This window comes from Ascaphus truei, chromosome 2 (assembly GCF_040206685.1).
Source record: "Ascaphus truei isolate aAscTru1 chromosome 2, aAscTru1.hap1, whole genome shotgun sequence".
Lineage (NCBI taxonomy): Eukaryota > Metazoa > Chordata > Amphibia > Anura > Ascaphidae > Ascaphus > Ascaphus truei.
This window is the reverse complement of record NC_134484.1, coordinates 490,248,904-490,275,767: the sequence shown is the minus strand read 5'-3', so window position 1 is coordinate 490,275,767 and position 26,864 is coordinate 490,248,904. Positions and strand designations below refer to the sequence as shown.

The 26,864-nt window shown below is 48.5% G+C and overlaps 1 protein-coding gene across 1 annotated transcript; it reads left to right on the top strand.

Moving 5' to 3' along the window:
- The first annotated feature begins 1,230 nt into the window (after positions 1–1,230).
- On the top strand, positions 1,231–23,830 carry LOC142488322 (uncharacterized). The gene is made up of 6 exons (XM_075588688.1): positions 1,231–2,075; positions 4,932–5,145; positions 5,501–5,642; positions 19,062–19,362; positions 19,448–19,993; positions 23,063–23,830. Exons 1-6 carry the CDS (start codon positions 1,257–1,259, stop codon positions 23,828–23,830), a joined length of 2,790 nt encoding a protein of 929 aa, XP_075444803.1. The 5' UTR covers positions 1,231–1,256.
- The last annotated feature ends 3,034 nt before the right edge of the window (positions 23,831–26,864 follow it).

Below are 26,864 nucleotides of genomic sequence, written 5' to 3'. Positions count from 1 at the left end.
CAAGGATAAGCTGCAGGAGACAAGTGGGCACTAGAACAGCTGACACGCAGCTGGGGAGCGGTGCACATCGTCGCGTGTGCCGCGCTTGACAGACACGCGACGTGACCGGGGTGCGGAGCCAAGTTCCGTTGCACGGAGTGAACAGCTGTGGGCACGAGCACGCTCTGTAAACAGGGTGAGGGAGCGCGCTGCTGCAGGTAAGAAGGGAAAACGCCGCAGAGGACATGTTACCCGATTCCTTATACCCTCTTTCCATTCCTCTCATGCCTGTTAATCCGCTCTTCAACCTCTGTCACCCCCTTCATCCTCTCTCACCCCTCCCCCCAGTTAAAATTCCTTACCTGGCTGAAGAGGTCCTCCCTGGCACTGGAAGTTCTCACTTTCTTCCAGGTCTCCGAGGTTGGAGTGGTGGTGAGTCTTCCTCTGCCAAAGATGCTGCTGCCCTCCTCCTCTGCAGTGCACGTTTCCTCCTCTGCTCTGCGACTGTTCTGCCCCCGCGAGTCACACTGCCGCTATTACTCGCCTCATCCTCTGCCCCCCCCCCCCCCTCACAAAATGTGCCACCTTGGGCTGCCTAGTGGTTGCACCGACCCTGCCTCCTAAATAACTTCTCCCCACATGATCCCCTCCTCTACGCTCTCTCACTCCCTCCCAACACTCTTTATTTTGCCTCCCAGCCCTCTCTCCCCCACCCCTTTTTATCTCTCCCCTCTCTCTCACCCATTCTCTCTCCCACTCCCCTCTCTCACTCCCTCTAACCCCTCACTCTTTATTTTGCCTCTCAACTCTCTCTCCCCCACCCCTTTTTATCTCTCCCCTCTCTCTCACCCATTCTCTCTCCCTCTAACCCCTCTCACTCCCCTTCCCCTCTCTCACCCCACCCCTTTCGCTCTCCCTCACACACCTCACTCCCCTAACCCCTCTCACTCCCCTTCCCCTCTCACCCCATCCCTCTATCTAACCCCCATCCCTTCGTCTCACCTCCATCTCTCTCACCCCCTCTCCCCCTTACCATATCTCTCTCCCCGCTCTCTCGTCCCCCTCTCCTCTCTCACAGCCCCTCCCCTCTCTCTGACCACCTATCCCCTCTCACACCCTCCCCTCTCTCTCTCCCGCCACCCTTCACTCTCACCCCGAGCCCTCACTCACTCGCTGCTCTCTCAGCCCCTCATCTCTAGGTCGTCTAGTGGTTGCATTGGCCATGAACCTACTCTCTCTCTCTCCACACATAGGATCGCTGGTAGCTGTAGGAAGCCATGCTTCTCCTCTGTACCTTCCTCACCCTCTGCCTCAGCGCAGTGCACAGCCAGTTCCCCAGAGTCTGCACCACAGGTGAAGCTATAAGGGACAAGAGCTGCTGCCCGGCCTGGGAGGATGGAAGCCCCTGTGGTTCCCTCTCAGGGAGGGGTATATGTCGGAACCGGGTGGTACCTGTGTCACTTCCATCTGAAAAAGGATCTACCTTTGCAGCTGGTAAAGTCCCCCAGTATGATGATGACCGCCTGGACTGGCCCCTGCACTATTTTACCAAAACATGTGAATGCTTCAGAACCTACAGCGGTTTCAACTGCGGTGACTGCAGATACGGCTTCCATGGAGAGGAATGTGACCTGGAAAAGACTGTGGTTCGGAGAGAGATCCGGGAGCTGTCCTTACTGGAGAGGAAAAGATTCTTTGGTTATTTGGCAATAGCAAAGACCACAAAGAGCAAAGACTTTGTTGTCCTGACCACTGGAGACAGACATCACCGAGACACGTATCGCTTTGTGGATGCTACAATCTATAATGTCTTCTCCTGGATTCATTACTACGCTACGAAGACAATCATGATGAGTAGCTCCTTTGATGACTCACGTAGCTATGCCCATGGAGGTCCTGCTTTTCCTGGCTGGCACCGTCTGGGTCTCCTCTTTTTAGAGAGACAAATCCAGCTCTTGACCGGTGATGAAGACTTTGCTCTTCCATATTATGATTGGCGCGGAGAGAAGAACTGCTCAATCTGTACTAACAACTTCATGGGAGATAACGATGTGCAGGGGAACCTTAACCCATATTCCTACTTTGCTTCCTGGAGGGTGAGTGATGTTTTATTTCTAATTCCCAACTTCAAACAGAAATGGCAAAAGGGCCATCAGAACGGCAAACATTAGAAATAAAGAGATTGCAATTTAAAGTGAAATCAATCCCAAGTTCATGAATACTGAAAGGATTAGAACAGAGGCCCCTTTCAGGGTTCAATCGGCCAGAATATTATTAGTGATAAGGTGAAAGCAGAGATATTAAACCAACGTTTTACCTACGTGTCCCTGAACACCAAACATGAGTCATGTACCTATGTAATTCTATAGTTATACTGTATGTATGGAGAGTCCGGGAACATCTTAGCTGGTCTCATTTTGACAAACTACCTAATTTGTACCCTGCCGCTGAGGTGCACTCAGCCAGTTACATCACCTTCAACCTCATAGGTCACGTACCAGATGATCCTGTATCCTTATCTCTGTTTTCCCTTAATACATGTAGGGCGTTGTACAAAGAGGGACTCGCTGTCTCCTTAAGATTACATTCGCAGCGAGGAGGAAACAGAGGGGGAAACTTCTTGTGTGAAACTGCTTCACTGAGATAAGATTGAGATTGTCAGACACAATAGCCGCATTAACAGCACGGTTCAATGTCAGGGACTTACTGTACCAGGCAGGCAGATTAGCAGCAACATTATATCTTCATTGTAAAAAAATTGAGATTTCAGTCTGACAGTGTCTCTATCTCCCAAATCCTGAGGAAGGGCTATCTCTCTATAAAGATGTAATTACATTTACTGCAAATCAATGCCTGGCATGTTCCTGTGACTTCTTCCTATGCTGGCCCTGTGACTTCTTCCTATGCTGGCACTGTGACTTCTTCCTATGTTGGCCCTGTGACTTCTTCCTATGCTGGCCCTGTGACTTCTTCCTATGCTGGCCCTGGGACTTCTTCCTATGCTGGCCCTGGGACTTCTTCCTATGCTGGCCATGTGACTTCTTCCTATGCTGGCCCTGTGACTTCTTCCTTCGCTGGCCCTGTGACTTCTTCCTATGCTGGCCCTGTGACTTCTTCCTATGCTGGCCCTGTGACTTCTTCCTATGCTGGCCCTGTGACTTCTTCCTATGCTGGCCCTGTGACTACTTCCTATGCTGGCCCTGTGACTTCTTCCTATGCTGGCCATGTGACTTCTTCCTATGCTGGCCCTGTGACTTCTTCCATGCTGGCCATGTGACTACTTCCTATGCTGGCCCTGTGACTTCTTCCTTCGCTGGCCCTGTGACTTCTTCTTATGCTGGCCATGTGACTTCTTCCTATGCTGGCCCTGTGACTTCTTCCTATGCTGGCCCTGTGTCTTCTTCCTATGTTGGCCCTGTGACTTCTTCCTACGCTGGCCCTGTGACTTCTTCCTATGCTGGCCCTGTGACTTCTTCCTACGCTGGCCCTGTGACTACTTCCTATGCTGGCCCTGTGACTTCTTCCTCTGCTGGCCCTGTGAGGGCATTAACATGGAAGTGTCATGGTCTGCAGTATTCAGGGTGTCACGGGAGACCAGTACTTTTAACACTTTTTTCCATTCTGGATCAATTCACTTGGCAGAACAAGGTAATGGAATAATATGAGGTTTATTGGGTAAAACCCGCTGACATACAAATGATACACAAAATACAGGTACAACCCACTAACCTGGGGCTCTGGGGTGAATATTTAGCCTCGACTAGGTGCAGGGTGCCTGCTTCAGGTAGGCTTGCCCTGTCTGACTCACGTCCAGGTACACACGGTACTCTTTTCGGGAGAGCCACAGTGCTTTCCCCACTTCTATCTCCGCTCAGAACTTGGCTGTGACTTTAAAACTTGGTCTCAGCTAGGCAGGCTTCTCCGGCTAAAAACTAAGCTGGTTGCTCTGCTATTCGTAACAGAACAACTTTGAAAAGCCCACCAGCGCCTCACGACCCAAGCCTCAAGATCGTCTGGTTCTCTGATTGGCCAGTGCCCTTACATAGACTTCGGTGTTCTATGTCTAACATGGAGAAGGGGCTGGCGACCAATCAAAGAATGGATTGTAACTCTACCAGCCAATCAGAATGTGGGATCGTCTGGCTGGCTACGGCAGAGTTGGGGGTGTGTTGAGCCGGCTCAAAAAGCCGGGCTAGCAGGAAATATGAATTAACCAATGGGAACTGTGCCTACGAGCAGCAACTTCACCCAGACAGCCCATTGCCTCCCACTGGGCAGGCTCCACCAGGTCTGGCAGACCAAGTGTCTTCCCCACGGGATGCCTTGTTCTCCGGACCTAGTTCTCCACCCTTCCCCACTCACCAAACCATTCAATGCCTCTCTACTTCCCTTCTCCCTGATCTCTATGCAGACATCCTGGCTCCTATTTACATTACCAGGACTGTCTGTATAGAGATTAATATACACTTTATAACTATATTAAACTTATGGGAACATAATACATGTGAGCGAAATGGGACTGGGATACTTGGGGACGAAAACCAGGGTTTTGGGAGAGACTTTGTAGCCCCGGTGGAATTCACTTCACATACCCGCAGAGCCTACCTGCTCGTCGGGTAGAATTACGGGACTACCAATAACTTTGTTCCCCTACACAGGTTCTGAATACATTTTCACCGAAATATCCCCCTTGAAACTCCCACGCCCGAAATCCCAGGTTGATAGTAAAACGGGAAATGTTACAACACAACAGGGCAGGTTAATGACATACACACAGTGACCCCGGCTTATGGTGCTTGTAAGCTACCAAGGAACCCACGGTTTTCAGGGGTAACACGTTTGGCTTCACATTTATAATGAAGACTGGCTACCCCCTACCATCACACTGGGATATAGCAAATAGGCATGACCTATTACCAATTACCATCTCTGTGTCTTCTCCTATTCTCCAGTCCATCTGCAGCGGTTATAGCTACGATGATACCTACTGTCTAGGGGTGGAGAATGAATGTGAGATGGAAAAGCTGCGCAGGAAACCTGGTACCAACCCTCTGGCTGCCAAACTGCCCTCATTCCAAGATGTGGAGGACACACTCAAGTGGAGAGACTTTGACAACCCCCCATATGACAGCACAGCAACACGAAGCTTCCGTAACGCCCTGGAAGGTGAAATACTCATTTTGAATCTTTATATGTGTTAGGATTAAACGATGTTTATGTAAATTGTGCAGATATTTTCTCTTGAACATTTTGGAATATGTGAAAACTCACCAATTTCAATTAATGCTAAAAATGTCTGGATGTGTCATGGATTTTTACTTCCATCTAATGTTTCTACCAGCTCGTACTGTATCTTGATCAATCAGTTTATCCGTTGTATTCCTGTCCCTATATTACCTTCCTTTATAAACCTACTGACAGAAATAGGGAGAGCTGGGATCCAGTAATGATGATGGGATCAGTAAGTTTGGGACATGATACAAACTGGATCTTGATGTGTCTGTGTTCTCTCTTTGCTCAGGTTACCTGCGGGGATCAGATGGGACGACCTTAGAAAGAAACATGCATAATCTAGTCCACGTGTACATGGGAGGGACAATGAGCCAAGTCCCAATATCCAGCAATGACCCAATGTTTGTCCTGCACCATGGTTACATTGACAAGTAAGTTTCAGCACAAATCAACTCTGCTGTTTAAACCCTTTGTAGATAATTTCCCCGGCTGTAGCTGGATGTGTAGAAATGTCCCTCTGCCAGATTTGCCTGTGGGAGGTACAGTTGATGCCATGAGGACAGGAAGAGGAAATGGGTAAATATTAGAGAGGAAAGCATGTTTCATAAAGAGAAGTGCTAGAACAAGAGGTCACTGTGCGGAAGCGGGAGGGTGACAGAGTTAGGGGAAATGTGAGGAGATACAGAAAGGGTGATGGATTTGTGGAATAACCTTTAAACAGAGGAGGTCGAGGAAAATACAGTCAGGGAATTAAAAAATGATTGTGATAGACATAAGATCCTTGAAAGAAAGACAAGGATCTGAAGTCTCGGGTTTAATACCAGGCAGGAAAATGGGCAAATTAGGTAGGTCACGTGGTTCTTTTCTTCTGTCGAATTCTATGTTTGTGTAGCTGTATGAGTGAAGGTCAGGATTAGGAGCAAATTGAGTATGAAAGGCAGGAAGATAGTAGATTGCTGTGACAGAGCGGCCTTGTAGGTATGGTCAAAAAGCAGCTCACACATATAAGGGATCTGTCTGGATACCAAGATGGCTGATGGACCAGGTCATATATTGCATCACCTAAGACAGGAAGTCAGCTTCTCTCTGGTTCTTTCTTGCCTGCAGCTGCTTCTGGCCTTTAAATAGCAGGCAGTTGCTCTCTGTCTTTGCTCGTGCAAAGTACTTTGTTCCCTGTTCCTGCTTGAGCTCTGCTTTTGTTCCTGTATTTGCCTACCTGTGTTTGAACTCCTGCTTAGACCTGACTACCCTTGCCTGTCACATCCAATTGGCAAAACATACATGGTAATAAGTGTAGCCATGCCTGGTTTTTGGCTACCAGTCTGTCCTCCTCCTGGCAGTAAGCCCTAGTAAAAGCAGGCTGCCAGGAGTAATCATGGGTTTTCTCCACTTCTATGCAGCCTCAGTGAGTCATAGAGAAGACGAGTCAACCAGGCCTTGTGTCCAATCAGTGGCACATGGGTGGTTCCTGCTTTGCCTGTACTTAATGAGCTGTACTTCCTTAATTTAGTCAGTTGCCTCTACACCTGAGAGAAGCTGGTCTACCCAACCCAGTTGTGCAGGGCTCTGCCAATCTGAGGCCCTCCCTTGGAGGAGCGGCGGGAGACTGTTCCCCTTACTCTACCAGGGAGTAAGGGAAGAGCTAGGACTGCTCCTGGTGGCCTTTGGCTGAGAGTGAAAGTCCAGTGACATACTGAGGGTGAAGGCCCGTGAGCTCAAGTATCCTGTTGTGGCTGTGTATGCTGTGAAGTGTACCGTACGAATAAAGTGTAAAAGGGGACGATAGACAGTACTCTGATGGTGTTAAATATATGCAATTGCAGGGTGCACGGTACCAAAGGGGACCCTTATTCCCCTGTATAGTACTAACAAATCTACGTAAGTAACAGCACTCACTGTCTAATAGCTAAATGATGAAAACAGTTGTAATGCAGAATAAACATTTAATAATAAAATGAACCAGAAATAAATCAAATGTGTTTGCAGAAACCAGTATCACAAATGGGCATGTCACAAAGTGAGGGGTGGGGGGAAGGGGGGAAAGGAAAAGGGGAAAAAACATGAAACACAAGGAATATACACAAAAAAACGGAGAACGGAAAGTATGCTAGGGGGGCTAGTGTGAAATCTATCAGGGGGGAGAGTAAAGAGTTCTCCTGCAGGGATTTCACACCTCCTCCCTGGGGTCTGCAAGAGATGGAGGCGCTGTCACCGTGAGTACGAATCAGTTAATACTCCAGAAGCCTGTTCTGACATCCCCTACCACCATGAGGGAGACTCAGAACTACTGCGAGCCAGCAGGTATGCACCACCACACACCATGTAACAATGTAATCTCCCGGGGGGGGGGGGGGGGGCATGGGTTACATTTGAAGGCGCTGCTGAGATCATCAGGACAGGCTTTCAGCAAAGCAGAACTGAAAAAAAATATATATGCTTCCAGAGCAAGTGCTAAGGAAGGAGGGAGTCTAGGTGTAGTCAGGAGGAAGGAACCTCGCAAAGCACAACCTAGACTGGCCCTAAAGGGTGAAGTGGTATGGAGACATAAGGCTATTGCTGTTCTAGTGAAACCTGAGGCGGGTAATCGAGATACCAGGAAGGGGGATGTACCTGGGTGTTCCCCAGGAGCCACCGAAGGAAGGATCTGCGAGACACTGGCAGCCAAGAAGGGGAAACGCCCAAGTACTGAAGGGAGAAGCCCAGAGTACTACTAGCCAGTAACCAGACTATGCACCACAGAGCACTTGTATTGGTCTGCAATCATTTGCAGTATGCTGCATAAGGGAGTTTTGCCAAGCCTGGGGTACATTTGACAAAACAAAACATATATGGTAATAAGTATAAAGTGTAAATACTTGCTTGGTTATTTAGTTAAACCCTTTGGCCAAAGCGTCATAAGCCTGCATACCACATCAAGGTATAACCAAATTTGCAGGTCCTAACACTAAACTGTGAACCTTTCCTTTTACCTCTGTATGAGGGGAAACAACCATAATAGGTCCTGTCCATGCAGCAACATGTAAAGTAAGTAATGTAAATGTAAGTATTTACACTTTATACTTAGTACCATATATGTTTTGTCAATGAGATGTAGCATTGACTCCCCTGTCTTTTGTTGTATACATTTGCCACGCTCAGTAGCACTCCTTTTGACATAAATATCTCAAAGAACTGAACATTACTACCCTTGCCTGCCACCTGCCTCAACCCAAGAACTGGACCTGACTACCCCTGCCTGCTGCGAACCCAGAACTCTGATCCCAGGCCAAGGTCGGTATATTACTCCCTATCTCTTGGTATTCGAAACAAAGCTTTATCCTGGATCTCCTCTTACCTCTCCCATCGTACCTTCAGTGTCTCTTCTGCCAACACCTCCTCCTCCTCTATTGATCTCTCTGTGGGGGTACCCCAGGGCTCTGTCCTGTGACCCCTTCTCTTTTCTCTCTACACACTCTCTCTAGGTGACCTAATCACATCTTTTGGGTTTAAATATCACCTCTATGCTGACGACACACAAATTTACCTTTCAACCCCTGACCTTACACCTGCTATACAGACCAAAGTTTCTGAATGCCTCTCTGGAATATCATCCTGGATGGCCATCCGCCGACTGAAACTTAACATGGCAAAAACAGAGCTCCTTATACTACCTCCCAAACCTGGCCCTACTACATCCTTCCACATTGCTATTGGAAATACGATCATTCACCCAGTAGCCCAAGCACGCTGCCTAGGGGTCACACTTGATTCCTCTCTCTCATTCTCCTCTCATATTCAAAACGTTTCTAAAACTTGTCACTTTTTCCTCCGCAATATCACAAAGATACGCCCTTTCCTCTGTTACTCAACTGCTAAAACTGACTCAGGCCCTCATTCTCTCCCGTCTTGATTACTGCAACCTCCTGCTGTCCGGCCTTCCTACCTCTCACCTGTCTCCCCTACAATCTATCCTAAACACTGCTGCCAGAATCACTCTACTCTTTCCTAAATCTGTCTCAGCGTCTCCCCTGCTGAAATCCCTCTCATGGCTTCCGATTAAATCGCGTATCTCACACTCAATTCTACTGCTCACTTTTAAAGCTTTACATTCTTCTGCCCCTCATTACATCTCAGCCCTAATTTCTCGCTATGCACCATCACGACTCTTGCGTTCTACTCAAGGAAGTCTTCTTACTACCCCCTTTGTATCTAAAGCCCTCTCCCGCCTTAAACCTTTCTCACTTTCTGCCCCACACCTCTGGAATGCCCTTCCCCTCAATACCCGACTAGCCCCCTCGCTATCCACCTTTAAGACCCACCTTAAGACACATCTGCTTAAAGAAGCATATGAGTAGCACTGGATAATCATGGACACATGACACAAAGCTTGGCCCCCTGCAGACGCACTTACTAGTATTCCCTCCTACTGTCTCTGTACGTTCTCCCTACCTACCAATTAGATTGTAAGCTCCTCGGAGCAGGGACTCCTTCCTTAATGTTACTTTTACAGTATGTCTGAAGCACTTATTCCCATGATCTGTTATTTATATTTGTTATTTATATGACATGTATTACTACTGTGAAGCGCTATGTACATTTTATGGCGCTATACAAATAAAGACATACATACATACATCTCTGCACTGTGGGTCCGTATCCTGTTAGCAGTCAGCAACATTACACGTTGCACGAGACACACGCCACGTACCCCGCAGAGGTAACGAACGCTGTAACCCATCAGAGCAAGCTCCTGGGAGCCCATGCCACCCGCCTGGCTACTGTATGTTGAATCAAAAACTGGACTCAATAGCCTCTATGTATTTTATTGTTTTGTATGTCTTTATTTATATAGCGCCATTAATGTACATAGCGCTTCACAGTAGTAATACATATAAATAACAGAGCATGGGAATAAGTGCTTCAGATATAAAAGTAACATTAAGGAAGAGGAGTCCCTGCCCCAAGGAGCTTACAGTCTAATTGGTAGGTAGGGAGAACGTACAGAGACAGTAGGAGGGAGTTCTGGTAAGTGCGTCTGCAGGGGGCCAAGCTTTATGTTTCATTTGTTCAGAATATCCACAGTGCTATTCATATGCTTCTTTAAGCAAGTGTGTCTTAAGTTGGGTCTTAAAGGTGGATAGAGAGGGTGCTAGTCGGGTACTGAGGGGAAGGGCATTCCAGAGGTCTGGGGCAGTCAGCGAAAAAGGTTTAAGGTGGGAGAGGGCTTTAGATACAAAGTGGGTAGAAAGAAGACATCATTGAGCAGAATGCAAGAGTCGGGATGGTGCATAACGAGAAATTAGGGATGAGATGTAAGGAGGGGCAGAGGAGTGCAAAGCTTTAAAAGTGAGGAGGAGAATGGAGTGTGAGATGCGGGATTTGATCGGAACCCAGGAGACGGATTTCAGGAGGGGAGATGCGGATACAGATTTAGGAAAGAGTAGAGTGATTCTGTCAGGAGTGTTTAGAATAGATTGTAGAGGAGACAGGTGAGAGGCAGGAAGGCCGGCCTGCAGGAGGTTACAGTAATCAAGACGGGAGAGAACGAGGGCCTGAGTCAGAGTTTCAGCAATCGAGCAACAGAGGAAAGGGCGTATCTTTGTGATATTGTGGAGAAAAAAGCGACAGGTTTTAGAAATGTTTTGAATGTGAGAGGAGAATGTGAGAGAGGAGTCGAGTGTGACTCCTAAGCAGCGTGCTTGGGCTACTGGGTGAATGATCGTGCGTCCAACAGTAATGTGGAAGGAGGTAGTAGGGCCAGGTTTGGGAGGAAGTACAGTATGAGGAGCTCTGTTTTTGCCATGTTCAGTTTAAGGCGGTGGAGGGCCATCCAGGATGATATCGCAGGGACATTCAGAAACTTTGATTTGTACAGCACGTGTAAGTTCTGGGGTTGAAAAGTAAATTTTTGTGTCGTCAGCATAGAGTTGATATTTAAACCCAAGAAATGTGATTAGGTCACCTAGAGAAAGTGTGTACAGAGAAAAGAGGAGAGGTCACAGGACAGAGCCCTGGGGTAACCCCACAGAGAGATCGATAGAGGAGGAGGTGGTGTTTGCAAAAGAGACACTGAAAGTACGATGGGAGAGGTAAGAGGAGATCTAGGAAAGAGCTTTGTTACGAATTCCAAGAGTATGGACAATGTAAAGGAGAAGAGGGTGGTCCACGGTGTCAAATGCTGCAGAGAGGTCGAGTAATATGAGAAGAGTGTAATGACCTCTGTCTTTGGCAGCATGGAGGTCATCAGTTATTTTACTGAGGGCTGTTTCAGTGGAGTGAGCAGTGCGGAAGCCAGATTGTAGAGGGTCTAGGAGAGAATGGGTGTTGAGAAAATGGAGCAAGCGAGAGAATACAAGACGTTCAAGGAGTTTAGAGGCAAAAGGCAGGAGGGAGACAGGTCGATAGTTAGAAAGACAGGTAGAGTCAAGCTTGCTGTTTTTGAGTAAAGTTATAACTGTTGCATACTTGAAGGAGGATGGAAAGGTTCCAGAGTGGAGGGAGGAGTTCAAAATGTGTGTGAGCGTAGAGATTATAGTAGGACCAATAGGTTTTAGGAGATGGGAGGGAATGGGGTCAAGAGGGCAAGTGGTAGAGGGAGAAGAGGAGATCAATAGTGACACATCCTCCTCTGAGAGAGTGGAAAAAGAGTCAAGGAAGGCAGGAGGAGAGTTAGGAAGCGGTGTAGGATGGGAGGAGAAAACAGAGGGGATGTTCTGACGTATGGGTCCCACCTTTTCTTTAAAATAGTCAGTAAAGTCCTGAGGTGAGATGGAGGAAGAAGAAGCAGCTAGGGGTGGTTTGAGTAGAGTGTCAAAGACAGAGAAGTGTCGGCATCGGTTAGACTTGTGCTCGTTGATTAGTGAAGAAAAGTAAGTTTAGCTTGAGAGAGGGCAGAGTTGAAACACGATAGCATACATTTGTAGTGAAGGAGTGTGAGATTTCCACCAAAGGCGATCAGAGGAACGAGTGGAGGAACGCAGCATGCGCGTGTGGGAATTTAGCCAGGGTCTGGGGTTAAAAGGGCGAGGACGGCAGAGGGAAAGCGGGGCATGTAGATCAAGAGAGGAGGATAAGGCTGAATTGTAGTTCCTGACCAGGTTGGCAGTGTCTGTAGCAGAACTGAGAGAGGAGAGAGAGGAGCGTAAAGTGGACTCAAAGGCTGGTAGGTTAATAGAGCACAGGTTTCCGCAGAGCTGAGGGGTAGATGGAGGTGGAGAAGGGGAGAAGCGAGAGAGAGAGAATGAGATGAGGTGATGGTCAGAGAGAGGAAAGGGGGAAATGGAGAAATCAGAAAGAGAAAAGATTTGAGTGAAAACCAGGTCTAGGTAGTGGCCATCCTTGTGGGTGCTGGCTGCAGTCCACTGTTGAAGGCCAAAAGAAGAGGTTAGAGAAAGTGGGAAGCCCAAGGGAGAGAGGGGTCATCGATGTGGCAATTGAAGTCCCCAAGGAGAAGAACAGGGGAGTCTGAGGAGAGAAAGAAAGAGAGCCAGGATTCAAAGTGAGAAAGGCAGAAGCGGGATGAGTAGAGGTAGGTGGGCGATAGATGACCACCATGTGGACCGGGAGAGGAGAGAAGATCTGGACTGTGTGAGCCTCAAAGGAGGGAAAAGCAAGAGAGGGAGGAATAGGAAGGGTTCGGTAATGATAGAGAGAGGAGAGCAGGAGCCCCATGCCTCCACCCCTGCCATCAGGGCGCGGAGTGTGGGAGAAAGAAAGGCCACCATTAGAGAGGGCAGCTTCCAGTGCACAGTCAGACTGAGTGAGCCAGGTCTATGCTACAGACCCTGTGCAGTCACCTCAGTACCCCCAGGGTTGCTCCATCAACGCCCATGCCTTTAGGTGGTGGACCCTTGCAGTGGAGACTGATAGGAACAAGGGGGCTTTGAAGGCTGCTTTTCTGTTAAGGCATTAAGGAGAGGCTGAAGGACGAATTAACTTACCTGCTTCAGACGTCAGGAGCAAGATCGTTCTCACAGATTCCAGTCTTTTCCACTGGCTCCACCACTTCAGGATCCACCCAATGAAGCGTCAGAAGAATCAACGGAGCCCATGCTGTTGGGCAATATGCGTCTCACTGAACAGGAGAAGCAGCACCATTGCTCCTTGAAATTGTGCCTCTACTGTGGTAAAAAAGGTCACATGATACGAGACTGTCATAATAAATCAGGCACCTGCACCTCCTCCCCCACCTCCCAGTCGCCTGATTGTCCTCATCTGTTTATCTTGGCAGGATTATTCAGTTATAACCAAGGTTTTCGTAGATTCTGGAGCTGCCGGTATGTTTGCCGATAGAGCCTTCACTCAGTGTGTCAATATTCCTCTCCAGAGAAAGGACGTGCCCCATGGTATCTCCTCTATTGATGGTAGACCGTTGGTATCTGGTGTCATTTTGCAAGAGATGGATCAACTCAAAGCCACAGTCGGTGTTCTGCAATACGAGTTCTTCCAACTCAACATTATCCATTCCCCAACCATCGATGTTGTCCTTGGGCTTCCTTGGCTAGGTACCCATAACCCCCAGATTGACTGGATCTCAGGATAGATACTAGCTTGGGGGATTGCCTGCCATGGCAAATGTCTTCTACCCTGTCATTCTGTGGTTTCTTTTGTACTACTTGTACTGGTAGACTGACCCGGGCTCCAAGCCTGTTACTCTGATCTCAGGCGGGTCTTCACAAAGGACAGGCTGAGAAACTACCTATGCATCCTCCTTTTGATTGTGCTATCGATTTCCTTCCTGTGATGACTCCTCCTTCTGAATGTGCATATCCTCTTTCTGAACCTGAAACCAAGGCTATGAGGACATACGTTGACAAGAATCTGAAGCGGGATTCATTCAAAAGTCCTGTTACCCTGCTGGTGCAGGTTTCTTCTTTGTGGCAAAGAAGGACAGATGCTTGAGGCCTTGTATTGACTACTGGGGTTTGAACAAGATTACTGTCAAGAACCAGTACCCTCTTCCTCTGATCACCGAACTCTTTGATCGTCTACGTGGGGCAACTGTTTTTTTACTAAACTTGATTTAAGAGGGGCTTAAAACCTTATAAGGATAAAGCAGGTCAACGAGTGGAAAACCACTTTCAACACACACGATGGCCATTATGAGTACCTGGTGATCCCCTTCGGTTTATGCACCGACAGTGTTCCAGTTCTTTGTGAATGAGAGTTTCAAACTGAGATTTGTTAGATTCCTCCGTTATTGTATACCTTGATGATATCCTCATCTACTCAAAACCGTGGAACAACATCATCAGCAGGTGAGGGTGGTCCTTCAGCGGCTCCTGGAAAACAAGTTCTCTGCTAAATTCGAGAAATGTGAATTTGAGAACCCCCTTCCATTCTTTTCTTGGATACATCATCTCTGCCCTGGGTCTAGAGATGGATCATGCAAAGGTTCTGCTGTTCTGGACTGGCTCCTACAAAAGGGATTGAAGGCTATCCAGAGATTTCTTGGCTTCACAAACTATTACAGACGATTTATTCAGGATTTCTCCAAACTCGTTGCACCTATCACAGCCATAACCAAGAAACAGGCAGACAACATAAACTTGTCTCCACAGGCCCAGGTGGCTTTTCTGAACTTAAGAAGCTCTTTCCTTGGCATTAATTGTGAAACACCCCAATCCTTGCAACCTTTTCATCGTTGAAGTTGATGCTTCTGACGTTGTAGCAGGTGCAGTTCTGTCCCAGAGAAACGAGTTTCAGGGTCGATTACACCCGTGTTCTTTCTTTTTTTAAATGCTCTCCTGCGGAACACAACTATGATGAGGGCAATCGTGAACTGCTAGCTGTAAAAAAGGCTCTGGAAGAGTGGAGACACCTTCTTAATGGAACCGCCATGCCAGTCATGAATTTTATGGACCATAAGAACTTAGAATACCTCAAGGGGGCACGCAGGCTAAACACTCATCAGGCAAGATGGGCACTCTTTTTTAGTCACTTTAATTATGTGATCTCCTACCATCCAGATTATAGTATGTGAAGGCGGATGCTCTATCACACCAGTTCTCCCCGGAGAACACCGACTTTAGGGACAAGGGTTCCATCGTTCAACCATCTAAGATAGTGTCCGCAATTACCATGCTCCATCACATTCAGAAAGCCCAAGCCAAGGTGCCCGTTGGAATCCCCGTTCCTCCATCCAAGTTCTTCATTCCTCTTTCTCTATGGCAGGGGTTTCTATGATGGGGACACAAATTCAAACTCACAGGCCACTTGGGGGTTCGGAAAACACTTGAGCTTCTCGAGATTACTTTTTGGTGGCCAGAATTAAAGACCGAGGTAAAGGACGCTGTCTCTGCCTGCAGTGTATGTGCCCAAACTAAGGATCCTTGAATGCTGACTTCTGGACTTCTGCAGCCACTCCTGATACCTTCCCCTGGACGCACCTATCCATGGACTTTATTGTGGAGCTGCCTCCCTCTCATGGTATGGCACCCATTCTTGTTTTCGTCAACTTCTTCTCGAAACAAGCTCACTTCGCACTTAAAGAAACTTCTCTCCTCATCTGAACTCGCAGACATCATCACCAAGAAGGTATTGTCAGGAATCGGCGTTCTCCACGCTCCCCACACAGAGCACTCCCTCCCCGCAGGGAGCCCCATGACACACAAAACAATCCTGCCTTACCGGCCTCCACGGCTCCCCGCCCTTGCCGCCGTCGCGGGATCACTCCCCTTGGCGATTCCTCTGCACAGCACCGCGCGCGCCCACACCCTCCTGCACGCACACCTGCACCAGACACTGGCTCGATTCACGCGCGTACACAAGTTACGGAGCACGCTCAGTCTGCACACTCTCCTTCCCGTCCCCCGGACCTCAGGCTCCGCCCCCGCACACTGCACGAGCATACTCAGGTTACCAACAAGACACCTGGCCTGTTATGCCTGCACCAATCTGCCGTGTCTCCCTGTAGCTCTCCCTGTCCCGCCTCCGTTCCTAATTGGACCTTCCTGCTTTATCTAGCTCCTCTCTGTTCTCAGTCTTTGCTCGACATAGCCTCTGTATGGAAGTACTTCTGGATTCTCTCAGTGTTTTCACAGGTTCTGACGCGGCTTGTACGACTACACCCTCTGGCTCTCGATCTCGGCACTCCTTGGACAACGCTCACTTTGGTAACCCCTTGAACACGGCTTGGACTACGACCTATCTCCACTCTCCACTCCCTAACTTCGGCAAGACATCCTTCACTCTATCTCTACAACCGGTACCGGCAAGTATTGTCTATCTTACTACACCTGGCCTGGCAACGTTTCATACCACACTCCGGACACGCTCCCTTTGCTGCGTGTGCGTGTATTACCACTTCCCCCTTCAGCTCAGGGGACGGGTCTGGTCTGCGGGCAGCACCAGCGTAACAGGTATTTCGTCTGTATGGTCTGTCATTACAAATTCTCTCAGACTGGGGATCTCAGTTCATATAAAAAATTTGGAAGTCATTCGGCAGGCGATTGGGGATTGAACTTCATTTCTCATCTGTATACAATCCATAATCTAATGGGCAAACTGAACGCACCAACCAATCCCTGGACACAATACCTCAGGTGCTACATTAATAAAAGACAGAATGATTGGGCAGAGCTTGACTCTCTGGGCTGTTCGCCCTTCTTCGCAGCATTGGTTTACCATCCCCATACCCTTCCCCTACACTCTCTAGCAGTGGGTGTTCTAGCAGCTGATACCAGGGCACAGAATCTACAGGACCTTTGGAAGGGGAACAAGGCTAATCTTCGCTCGGACACAGAGAAATAAAAAAACTTCAGCGGATAAACACCAGAGGCTACTGCACCCGTACGCCATTAGGGATAATGTATGGCTCTCTGTAAGTGATTAACATCAGCCTTCATCTAAACTCGGACCATGATTCATTGGTCCCTACAGGATCATCTGAATGATTAATGAAGTTGCATTTAAACTGGAGCTCCTTCATCTTTGAAAATTCCTATCACTTTTCATGTGTCCCTCTTGAAAAATGTGGTGAGGAATCGTTATTCAGAGGTTTCTCCCCTTCCTAATCCTGTAACCGGTGAGGGTCAACTTGAATATGAGGTACGGCAGATACTGGATTCTCGTAACTGCAGAGGCTTGCTACAGACTCTAATGGACTGGAAGGGGTTTGGTCCTGAGTAGAAGAGTTGGGTGAAGACTGAGGATCTTCTTGCCCCAACTCTGGTCAATGCATTCCATCATCAACATTCAGATTAACCAGGACCTGGTCGCCCCAGAGTTCCGCCCTGAACGGGGGAATACTATAAGGGATCTTTCTAGATACCAAGATGGCAGACGGAACAGGTCAAATATTGCCTCACCTAAGATGGCTGCTGACAGAAAGTCAGCCTTTCTCTGGTTCTCTATTGCCTGCAGCTGCTTCTGGCCTTTAAATAGCAAGCAGTTGCTCTCTGTCTTTGCTCGTACAAAGTACTCTGTTCCCTGTTCCTGCTTTATTCCTTTGTTTGCCTGTGTTTGAACTCCTGCTTAGACCTGACTTTCCTGGCCTGTCACCTGCCTCGACCCTGTAACCGGAGCTGACTACCCCTGTAACCCAGGCCTCTGATCCCGGGCAAAGTTAGCTGCATTACTCCCTGCCTCTGCCCTGCAGGTCCATATCCTGTTTGCAGTCAGCAACGTTACAACACACCACTTTCTGGCAATAGAGATAGCAGGTTGCAGTATACATCTTGCGAAAATAGAATAGAGCATTCAAAGTAAGTAGCATACAGTAGGTCTGCAAAATAACACACAAGTCCTTTATCTCAGGTACCCAAAATTGAATTCAGGCTCTCCCCAAGACAAGCGCACTGCAACCCGTCTCCTAACAGATTGAGAGCAAAATGAGAGAGAGAGAAAAAATAGGGGGTAGTGACCTGTACTCCAAAGGAAATTCACTTAAATGCACACTACCTATATTTAAAATTTAACCTTTAATATAAAGTCCTTAAAACATATATTACCAACAGAAAAATGTGACAACGTTTAAAAATAAATTAAATAAGATAACTCGTGCAAACAAGCAGTCTCAAGTGTTTAAATGCTCCAGTATATCAATAAAACTGGCGAATAAGAGGCTGCTAGGGTGCAAACAGCCGGAGTGAGCACTTCACTGGTAAGCCTGATAGAGTAATATATATCGTAGTGGCTATCAGTATCATTTATAACTAATATTGGCAGTATAACCTCCTGATCAGGTCTTTAACCTCTCCAGGAATCCTTGCCTCACCACTACCCTAATTTTTATATATATGGCTAATCTAGTGAACGGCTGACAAATACTGTATTAAAATAGCCCCATGAAGGGGGTTGACATCATCAACATGAGAGAGAGCAGGAAGGTTGCTGCCTGCTTTTTAACCCCCCCCCCCCCCCCCCTTTCCAATCAGCTAGCAGGCCTATAAGCTAGGGTGTAGTTTTTCTGGTCTGCTAAAGTGAGTTTTTCGCCTCTTACAGCATGTACTCCCGCACAATTGCAAACAGAGGTTTACATGAGAGTAGAGAAATTGCACTGTAGGTTATATGAAGTTTAGAGAGTTTACATTAGGTTAAAGAATAGAGTAGGAGAGGACATGTGGCTGGTTAAAGTATAGAGTGTTGGTTGGAGAGCAGGTTGGTAGAGATGGTAAGTGGAGAGTGAGTTGGTAGAAAACTGACTGGTACATAGTGGGTTATTGGAGGGTGAGTTGGTGGAGAGTAGGATAGTGGTGGATAGGTTAGTGGAGAACACACTGCTGGAGGGAGGGTTGGTGGAGAGTAGGATAGTGGTGGATAGGTTAGTGGAGAACACACTGCTGGAGGGAGGGTTGGTGGAGAGTTGGTTAGTAGAGAACATTGATTTTATTTGACACATATATTATTCTCACCTTTCTTTTCTTTTACAGGATCTTTGAGTTATGGATAGCCGAACATAATGGAACTTCAAGTACATATCCTGAAAACGATCAGCCGGGACAAGGCGCCGGCGAGTGCTGCACCCCGTTCTTCCCATGTTATAAGAACAAAGATCTCCTCCAGAAGTCAACAGTTTTTGGATACGAATATTCAACATATCAGGAACCTTTAAAAGAGCGACAAGTACAACAGGCAGAGGAAGTACAGCAGGCAGAGGAAGTACAGCAGGCAGAGGAAGTACAGCAGGCAGAGGAAGCACAGCAGCCAGAGGAAGCGCAGCAGCCAGAGGAAGTGCAGCAGCCAGAGGAAGTACAGCAGCCAGAGGAAGTACAGCAGCCAGAGAAGGTACAGCAGCCAGAGGTAGAACATCAGCCAGAGGAAGTACAGCAGCCAGAGGAAGTACAGCAGCCAGAGGAAGAACAGCAGCCAGAGGAAGTACAGCAGCCAGAGGAAGTACAGCAGCCAGAGGAAGAACATCAGCCAGAGGAAGTACAGCAGCCAGAGGAAGTACAGCAACCAGAGGAAGTACAGCAGCCAGAGGAAGTACAGCAGCCAGAGGAAGTACAGCAGCCAGAGGAAGTACAGCAGCCAGAGGAAGTACAGCAGCCAGAGGAAGAACAGCAGGCAGAGGAAGTACAGCAGCCAGAGGAAGAACAGCAGGCAGAGGAAGTACAGCAGCCAGAGGAAGTACAGCAGCCAGAGGAAGAACAGCAGCCAGAGGAAGTACAGCAGCCAGAGGAAGTACAGCAGGCAGAGGAAGAACAGCAGCCAGAGGAAGAACAGCAGGCAGAGGAAGTACAGCAGCCAGAGGAAGTACAGCAGGCAGAGGAAGAACAGCAGCCAGAGGAAGAACAGCAGGCAGAGGAAGTACAGCAGCCAGAGGAAGTACAGCAGGCAGAGGAAGTACAGCAGCGATACTACAGTAGAGTTGAAAGCTAATAAATTGGTCTGCTATTGCACCATCCTCTCTCCCCCCCCCCACCTTCCCCATGTTTTATATGTTATTAATGTGTTCTATTTATAGAATGTGTATGAACTATGTTTTATATGTTCTTCATATTATTATATATGTTTATTACTACACTTGATTATATGGGACACCTGTTTCTGCCATCCTTTAAGGCTGACTTGCTCATAGCTTGTGATACCCCTTCAAACACATTTTGATTGTATATACCAATCGATAAATGTAATATGTCTCTCTAGTATATTTATGCATTGAGGACATAGACAAGAGGGTAATATTCCAAATTCAATCCGCCCCTCTGATAAACAAGCCTGATTGGCTGCGTAGTCATTGAGTTTAAACCAATGACGATTCACCTTAGACCTATAAAGGACCCCTAAACAGGTGCCCCAGATATCGCCTGAAGTTTACTTTGGTAAACGAAACGCGTCGCGACTATTGTGGCTGACTGTTATTCATGCAATTGCTAGTACACATTCAAGTGTATTGTTTGTGATCGTTTCCGATCGTTTTTAACGTTACCTAAACGGACAGGCATCCTAAGGACACTAGCAGAGGGCTTCAATTCCTGCGCATGCGCGCTACGCTTCTCACCACGCTCATACACGTGGAGGATAGGAAGCATAACGGAGACAGCCCCAGCGCGCGGGACTGATCTCTAAGGACTGTGATTGCCCCTGCATACCGTATGTGATGCCCTACCACTGAAGTTATCGTTACGATCGGGGATTATTAAAGATTTTACTCGTGTAAGTGATTACTATTTTTATTTATTGGAAATACATTTTACATCTCTTATCTTGGTGCGCTTTTGTGTTTCTTCTTTCTTGTTGACATTTGGTATCGCCGTCGGAGCCTTCCGGTGGAATCCACTTTTGGAGGTGGGGGAAGACACCTCGAATCACGAGAGCAGCAAAAGAACAGAGAGGAATCAACATTCCAGTATTAAAGAGCCAGAGTGCGGACTGAACTTTTCACATCCTGTAGAGAAGTCTCATTTTCTTCTATCTCCTTTAGCTTTTGGTTCTCACCTGCCTCCTGTTCCCACTTAATCCTGTGCTGGGAAGATAGCAGCGACACGCAGTCTCCGGTCTCGGCAGGCTATGCATTCTGGGTGTGACTTTGCTCTTCTCAGCGGTGACTGACAGTCCTGCTAAACATGCATTGTCCTAAGGAGGGGAGGCGTTAGCATGATATTTACCCTACAAAAAACTTTGATCCCGCTCTGCATTTAATAAAGCTGCAAATATTCCTTTTCATATCGGTTTTCTATAGAATTGTCTTTCTGGATGCTCAGAATAATAAAATATTTCACTCTGCCTTATGTTATGTCTGTATTTGTGACTAAATATATATATATATCTCCTGAATGTTTAATGGTGCACATACAAGGACATGAGATGCACAATGTGTTTTCAGTAAAACGTATTGTTCCATATTTGCTAAGCAGCCTTCTGATATAAGGCCTCTTCCTATTCAAGTCAATGTGCTGTAAGGTGTTTGCCAGCACTGGAAGGGGACTAATGGTAGAACATTGCTTAGTAAATATGGGCCACTGTGCTAAACAATATAATTACGGAGATTTAGAGACAAGTCACTGAGTAACTACACAGGTATTATGTAAGGAAACCTTGAAATATTCCTACAAGTCACAGGAAGACGGCGGAGTTAATAAATAATATAAACAATTAAGGCTTTTTAGAATGTTAGTATGTAGTCAATTGTACCACAAAATCCTAACAAAATAAAGAATATGACCAATAATAAAAAACATTAAATTACCATATTAACATTAAAAAAAAAAAAGACATTATTTTATAAATGACAAAACAAAGTGCTGATAGTGGACAGCCCTGTCCGGTTGTGGGTGGTGGTCACAGATAAACTTCAGTGGAAAATCTGCTTCAGTGATTCTATAGACTATGCACAGAGTGTCTCAGCTCCTCTGAATGGGAAAGAATGGGTTAAATACACTGGGTCCATGTTACGTTTGCACTGACACAGTTGTGTAAAAAATAGAATTTTATTTTTTTTGCCTGAAACGACAAATATTTATCATGGGCATTTCTACTGATTTAGAAATTGGTGCACGCTGAGCTAGTATTTTGCGCTAAAAAACTCGCCATCAAGAAAAGTAACGCAGACCGCATACAGTATTCCTTAATACACAGACCTGCACTGATAAGCAAATGTCACTCCACCCTAACTCTTCCAACTCGCGCCACATAACCCTCATCTCATCGCAGGCAGAAGCACCCGAAAAGGGGACGCAGACACACCCGAAAATAGCGCAACTTGGCTTATTAGAAAGCCATTGAAGACAGTAGAGATAAAAGTTGAACTCTATCTGACATCTATGAGTATATTGTTACAAAGTACCAAATTCTAGAAAACCCACAAAAAGGCTGGAAGAATTCAATTCACCATAACCTAAGCATTATTGATTGCTTTATTAGAGAAACACACCCTGGCAACAGGGGCTGGTACTGGTACTTTGCACTACACACGTTGTGGATGGGTATGTTTGATAATGGCAACTTTCGAAGTAGAAAGAGATTTGTGTGACGGTGAGGGGGTAGCCAGGCTATACAATAAAGGTCAAGCCCACCTGGTTACCCCTGATCGGTGTGTAATGGGCCAAGAGGGTTAGCTCTTGGGTCCAGTAACATGCCACATTGTGTATTTGGGCAGCAATCCACTGGCCAAACTGTAGAAAAAGGTATTTTTTGAGTTTTTCCCCTTTCCGGGCATGTAATCAAGCAAGGATTTTGTGTGCATGAGTTTTAAGGGGGATTTTGCGGAGAAACTGTTGTCAGGCTGTGCATACCAGGTCAGGGACCAAAGTTACCGGTTCTCCGGTAAATGTGTCCGACAATCGGGCATGGTTTGCGGACACATGTATGCAGATTAGCCCGGCAATATCTCCCCTTAAGAACGTAACCGCGACTCACCGCTAGGGTGGCCTGCTTCAGCTTGGCTCGGGAAGGAAAGTGAGCCATGTCAAAATATATTTAGTGTCCTTAGACAATTCACAAAACTCAGCAGCCAATCATTGCGTGGGATCTGAGCACCCTAACTACAAGAACAGAGGCAGTGGAAGCACAAATTAATACCATCTCAATAGCCCACTCCAACACGGAGGATGATATGGCAAGAATGGGGCATGAGATTGCTGCCCTCAAGAACACCATCGAGGACCACGAAAATCGGGACCGTAGGCAGAACCTACGATTCAGAGGAATCCCTGAATACGTCCCGCCAGAAGCCATCCAGCCATATCTTCAAAAGCTCTTCCTAAACCTTGTCCCCGAGTTAACCGAACATGAGCTCCAGCTTGACAGGGCACACAGAGCCCTCGGTCCTAAATCTCCTGACCCTAATCGCCCAAGGGACGTGATCGTGAGATTCCACATCTACACCGCGAAAGAAAAGCTCTCAGCGGCCGTGAGAAGAGCGGGAGACGTCAAGATGGACGACCACACAGTCCAGATATACAGCGACTTATCTAGGTCCACGGTCATGAAGAGAATGGAGATGAAGCCTCTAACGGCTCTCCTTCGGGACCGGGGAGTCTCCTACCGTTGGGGCTTCCCCTTTAAACTGATAGTCCCAAGGAATGGAAGATTCTTCACTTTCTCAGATCCGGAGGACACCAATGACTTTCTAAAAGCCATCGGCATCACCCCCCCCCCCCCCCCACGAGGAGAAGAACGCACCCCCCGGGCAGCACGCTCCGAGCCTGCCAAAACTCCACGAGCCTCAGAAAGACTCGCTAACCAAAGGGTCCACTGAGAATAACATCCCACAACTGTGCCCTGATCAGCCCTATCGCCCCTACGCCCCCGCCGGGCTCCCTCCTCACCAGATATCCCACCCATCCGCACTAATTCCCTCCTGCAATATTCCCTGAGCCATTAAAGAGACGACCCAGCTGGATCTACTCGACTCCCCCCTTACACCCCCCTCCCTCTACCCTTCCCCTCCTCTCCCCCCCCCTCTCCTCTCCCCCCCCTCCCCTCCATCCCCCCTATCCAGCAGGAGGTCACCTCCCCGAACGGCCTCGAGCACATTTCCCCCCCCCTCCCCCCCCTCCTTACCTTTCTCCGTATTTCCCCCTCGCATCTGCTACCACCACGCTTCAGATGACGCCCATCCCTCAGCGCAGTCGAGCCATCCCCGAGGAGCAAGTGACGAGACACGGCGCCGAGGGTCTCTCCTTCCTTCCGCAGGGATAGACCGGGACCAGCAGATGGCAGTCACGCCGATTGACGGACCCGGTTCCCCGGGGGAAGGGGGGGCCTTAAAGGACCAGAGACACGGGACTGCCCAAAACGAGGGGCCTCCCCCCCCCCCCCCGGAGAGCCCAACTTCCCGATCCTCAACAGCCGGGACAGAGCAGCTCCAGAACTCTAGGACTATACGCAGCGGCGCAAACCCGGAAAACTCCGGGTAGACGGCTGTCTCCCCCCACCACCAGCCCCCGGTGAAAGGTCATATAAGCTAAGCTACCCCCCCCCTTTTTCCCTCCCCAACCACCTCCCTTTTTGCCCCTGGGCCTGGTTCAATGCCTCCCCCCCCATACCCTGCTCCGAGCCTGCCCCAAATGCAATGTAAATATCCAATACTGCAAGCTTGGCTGTATTCTCTGTGTACCCCCCCCTCTGTGCTCTAAGACCGAACTCCCCCCCCACAGAAGGAAGACACCTACAAACTACAGATAAAGCGTTGCATCTTCCCCAATGCTAAGCCACCACGAGTATGTCCCCTCTCTCCCCCTTCCCTCTCACCGGCATCCTCCTCTCCCTGTAGCTTCCTCGTCCAAAAAGGGGTGACATCATCCTCTAAATGAGTACCACTTCAGCCAACGCTAGTCCCTTCCCCCCTTCCCCCCCCCCTCCCCCAATGTCCCCCGTATACCCGGACTTCAGAGGTAAACAAAGATGGCCACCGTGGACCTATACGCCTCTCAGGGGCGCTTTGCGCTGAACCTCAGTTTCAAGTTAAGGGAATATAAACTGTTGCATCTCTCTAAGGTTATGTACCAGCGATCCCTCACCACCATTCCCCCTCCCCCTCCCTCTTTCCTCCCAGTCCTCCTCTCCCCCCCAGTTCCCCTCCCCCCTCCCTTATTCCCCCCTCCCCCTTCCCCCCCCTCTTCCCCCCTCCCCCCACTCCCCCTTCCCCCCCCTCTTCCCCCCTCCCCCCCTCTGCCCCCTCCCCTCCCCACTCTTTCCCTCCCCCCTCCCCCCCTTTCCCCCCCTCTCCTCCCCCCTCTGCCCCCTTCCCCCCCACTCTCTTCCCCCCCCTCCCCCTCTTCTCTCCCTCCCACACGTCGGCTGCAAGGCTACTGCAAGTCTGTCGAGGCAGAATTTTGCGCCCCCAGCGCCCACCTGCGCCGAACAGTAGCTGATTATAAGGTGTAAATAAGCTGTGGAAATCGTTAGATGATATTAATGTGTTGAAACGTCCTGTGGATAACCACAGGTCAATATGTTGTATAGATAACCTGTGGTAAATAGGAACCGCTATGAAGGTGATGAAAAAGCACCATACGCTCATAAATGTCGGACCCCCCCTGAGTCCCCCCCCTCACCCGCCCCCCCCCTCCCTCATCCTCCCTCACCCGCCCTCCCCACTCCCACCACACCCGCACGCTGACAAACAGGGTATCCCAGGACTAACATGATAGCGTTTCACTCCTTCCAGACCTACCTGAACCAGTCCAAAATCATTTGTGAAATGTCGAAAATATGCTCCTCCCACGCCAATGTCGTGACCCCCCCTCTGCCCCCCCTCCCCCAATCCCCCATACCGCCCACACTCCAAGGTTAGCAGGGCAATCTGAACCCACCTCTATAGACCTATATGCCCACCCTTAGGTGTACAGAGAATCAAGCTACGAGATCGCCCCCACACAAAGACCCGCTCCCCGGATCCGCACAACAACTTCCCCCCCTCCCCCCCTCCGCCCCCTCTCCTCCCCCCCACACATAGACTACAAGGGCACTGCAAGTCTGTCTAAACAGAATTGGGCGCGCCCAGAGCCAAACAACAATCAAATGGATGATGTAAATAAGCTATGATTTCACTGTGTTGAAAATGTACTACATCTCCATAAATGCCAAATGCCCCCTGAACCCCCCCCCCACCAAGACCCCTTCTCCCCCCCCTCTCCCCCCCTCTCCCCTCCTTCCCCCTCTCACCCTCCAGTGACAAGAACACTGTCAGCTCACAACGGCAAAAACACGCGCCCTCCGGGACTTCCTGTGCTTAACCACAGTCCAATATGCTGTATAGATAACCTGTTGTAACTGGGAGTTGCTACGAAGGTGATGGAAAAAAAAAAAAAACACTATACGCTCATAAAAGACGGATCCCCCTGAGTCCCCCCCCACCCCCCCATCACGCCCTTCCCCCTCACCCGCCCCCCCCCCCTCACCCGCCCTCCTCCCCCCACCACATCCACACGCTGACAAACCGGATATCCCAGGACTTCCATGATAGATTTTCACTCTCTCTGGAACTACCTGAACCAGCCCAAAATCAATTGTGAACTGTCAAAAATGTGCTCCACCGGACTTCCTGTGACGTCACGAGGAATGGCTGCCTGAGAGACTTGCTCCAGGGCCCCTCCAACGAATAAACTAAGATACAGCATTAAAATAAACAAATCCCCCCCCAAACCTCACAGCCCAGAACCCCAAAGACTAGCTGCGCACAGGACTCACCTTTTCCTGACATTTGGAGTGGGCTTGCCGGCGCTCTGAGAGGCCTCCTCGGAGCCCCGACCCCCGGTGGAAGTCTCCCCCTGCCCCACACACAAAAT

Coding starts and splice junctions, on each gene's coding strand:
- LOC142488322 (XM_075588688.1), top strand. CDS start 1,257: ATGCTTCTCCTCTGTACCTTCCTCACCCTCTGCCTCAGCGCAGTGCAC. Junction 2,076..4,931: donor CCTACTTTGCTTCCTGGAGG/GTGAGTGATGTT, acceptor CCTATTCTCCAG/TCCATCTGCAGCGGTTATAG. Junction 19,994..23,062: donor AGTACAGCAGCGATACTACA/GTAGAGTTGAAA, acceptor TAGTGTCCTTAG/ACAATTCACAAAACTCAGCA.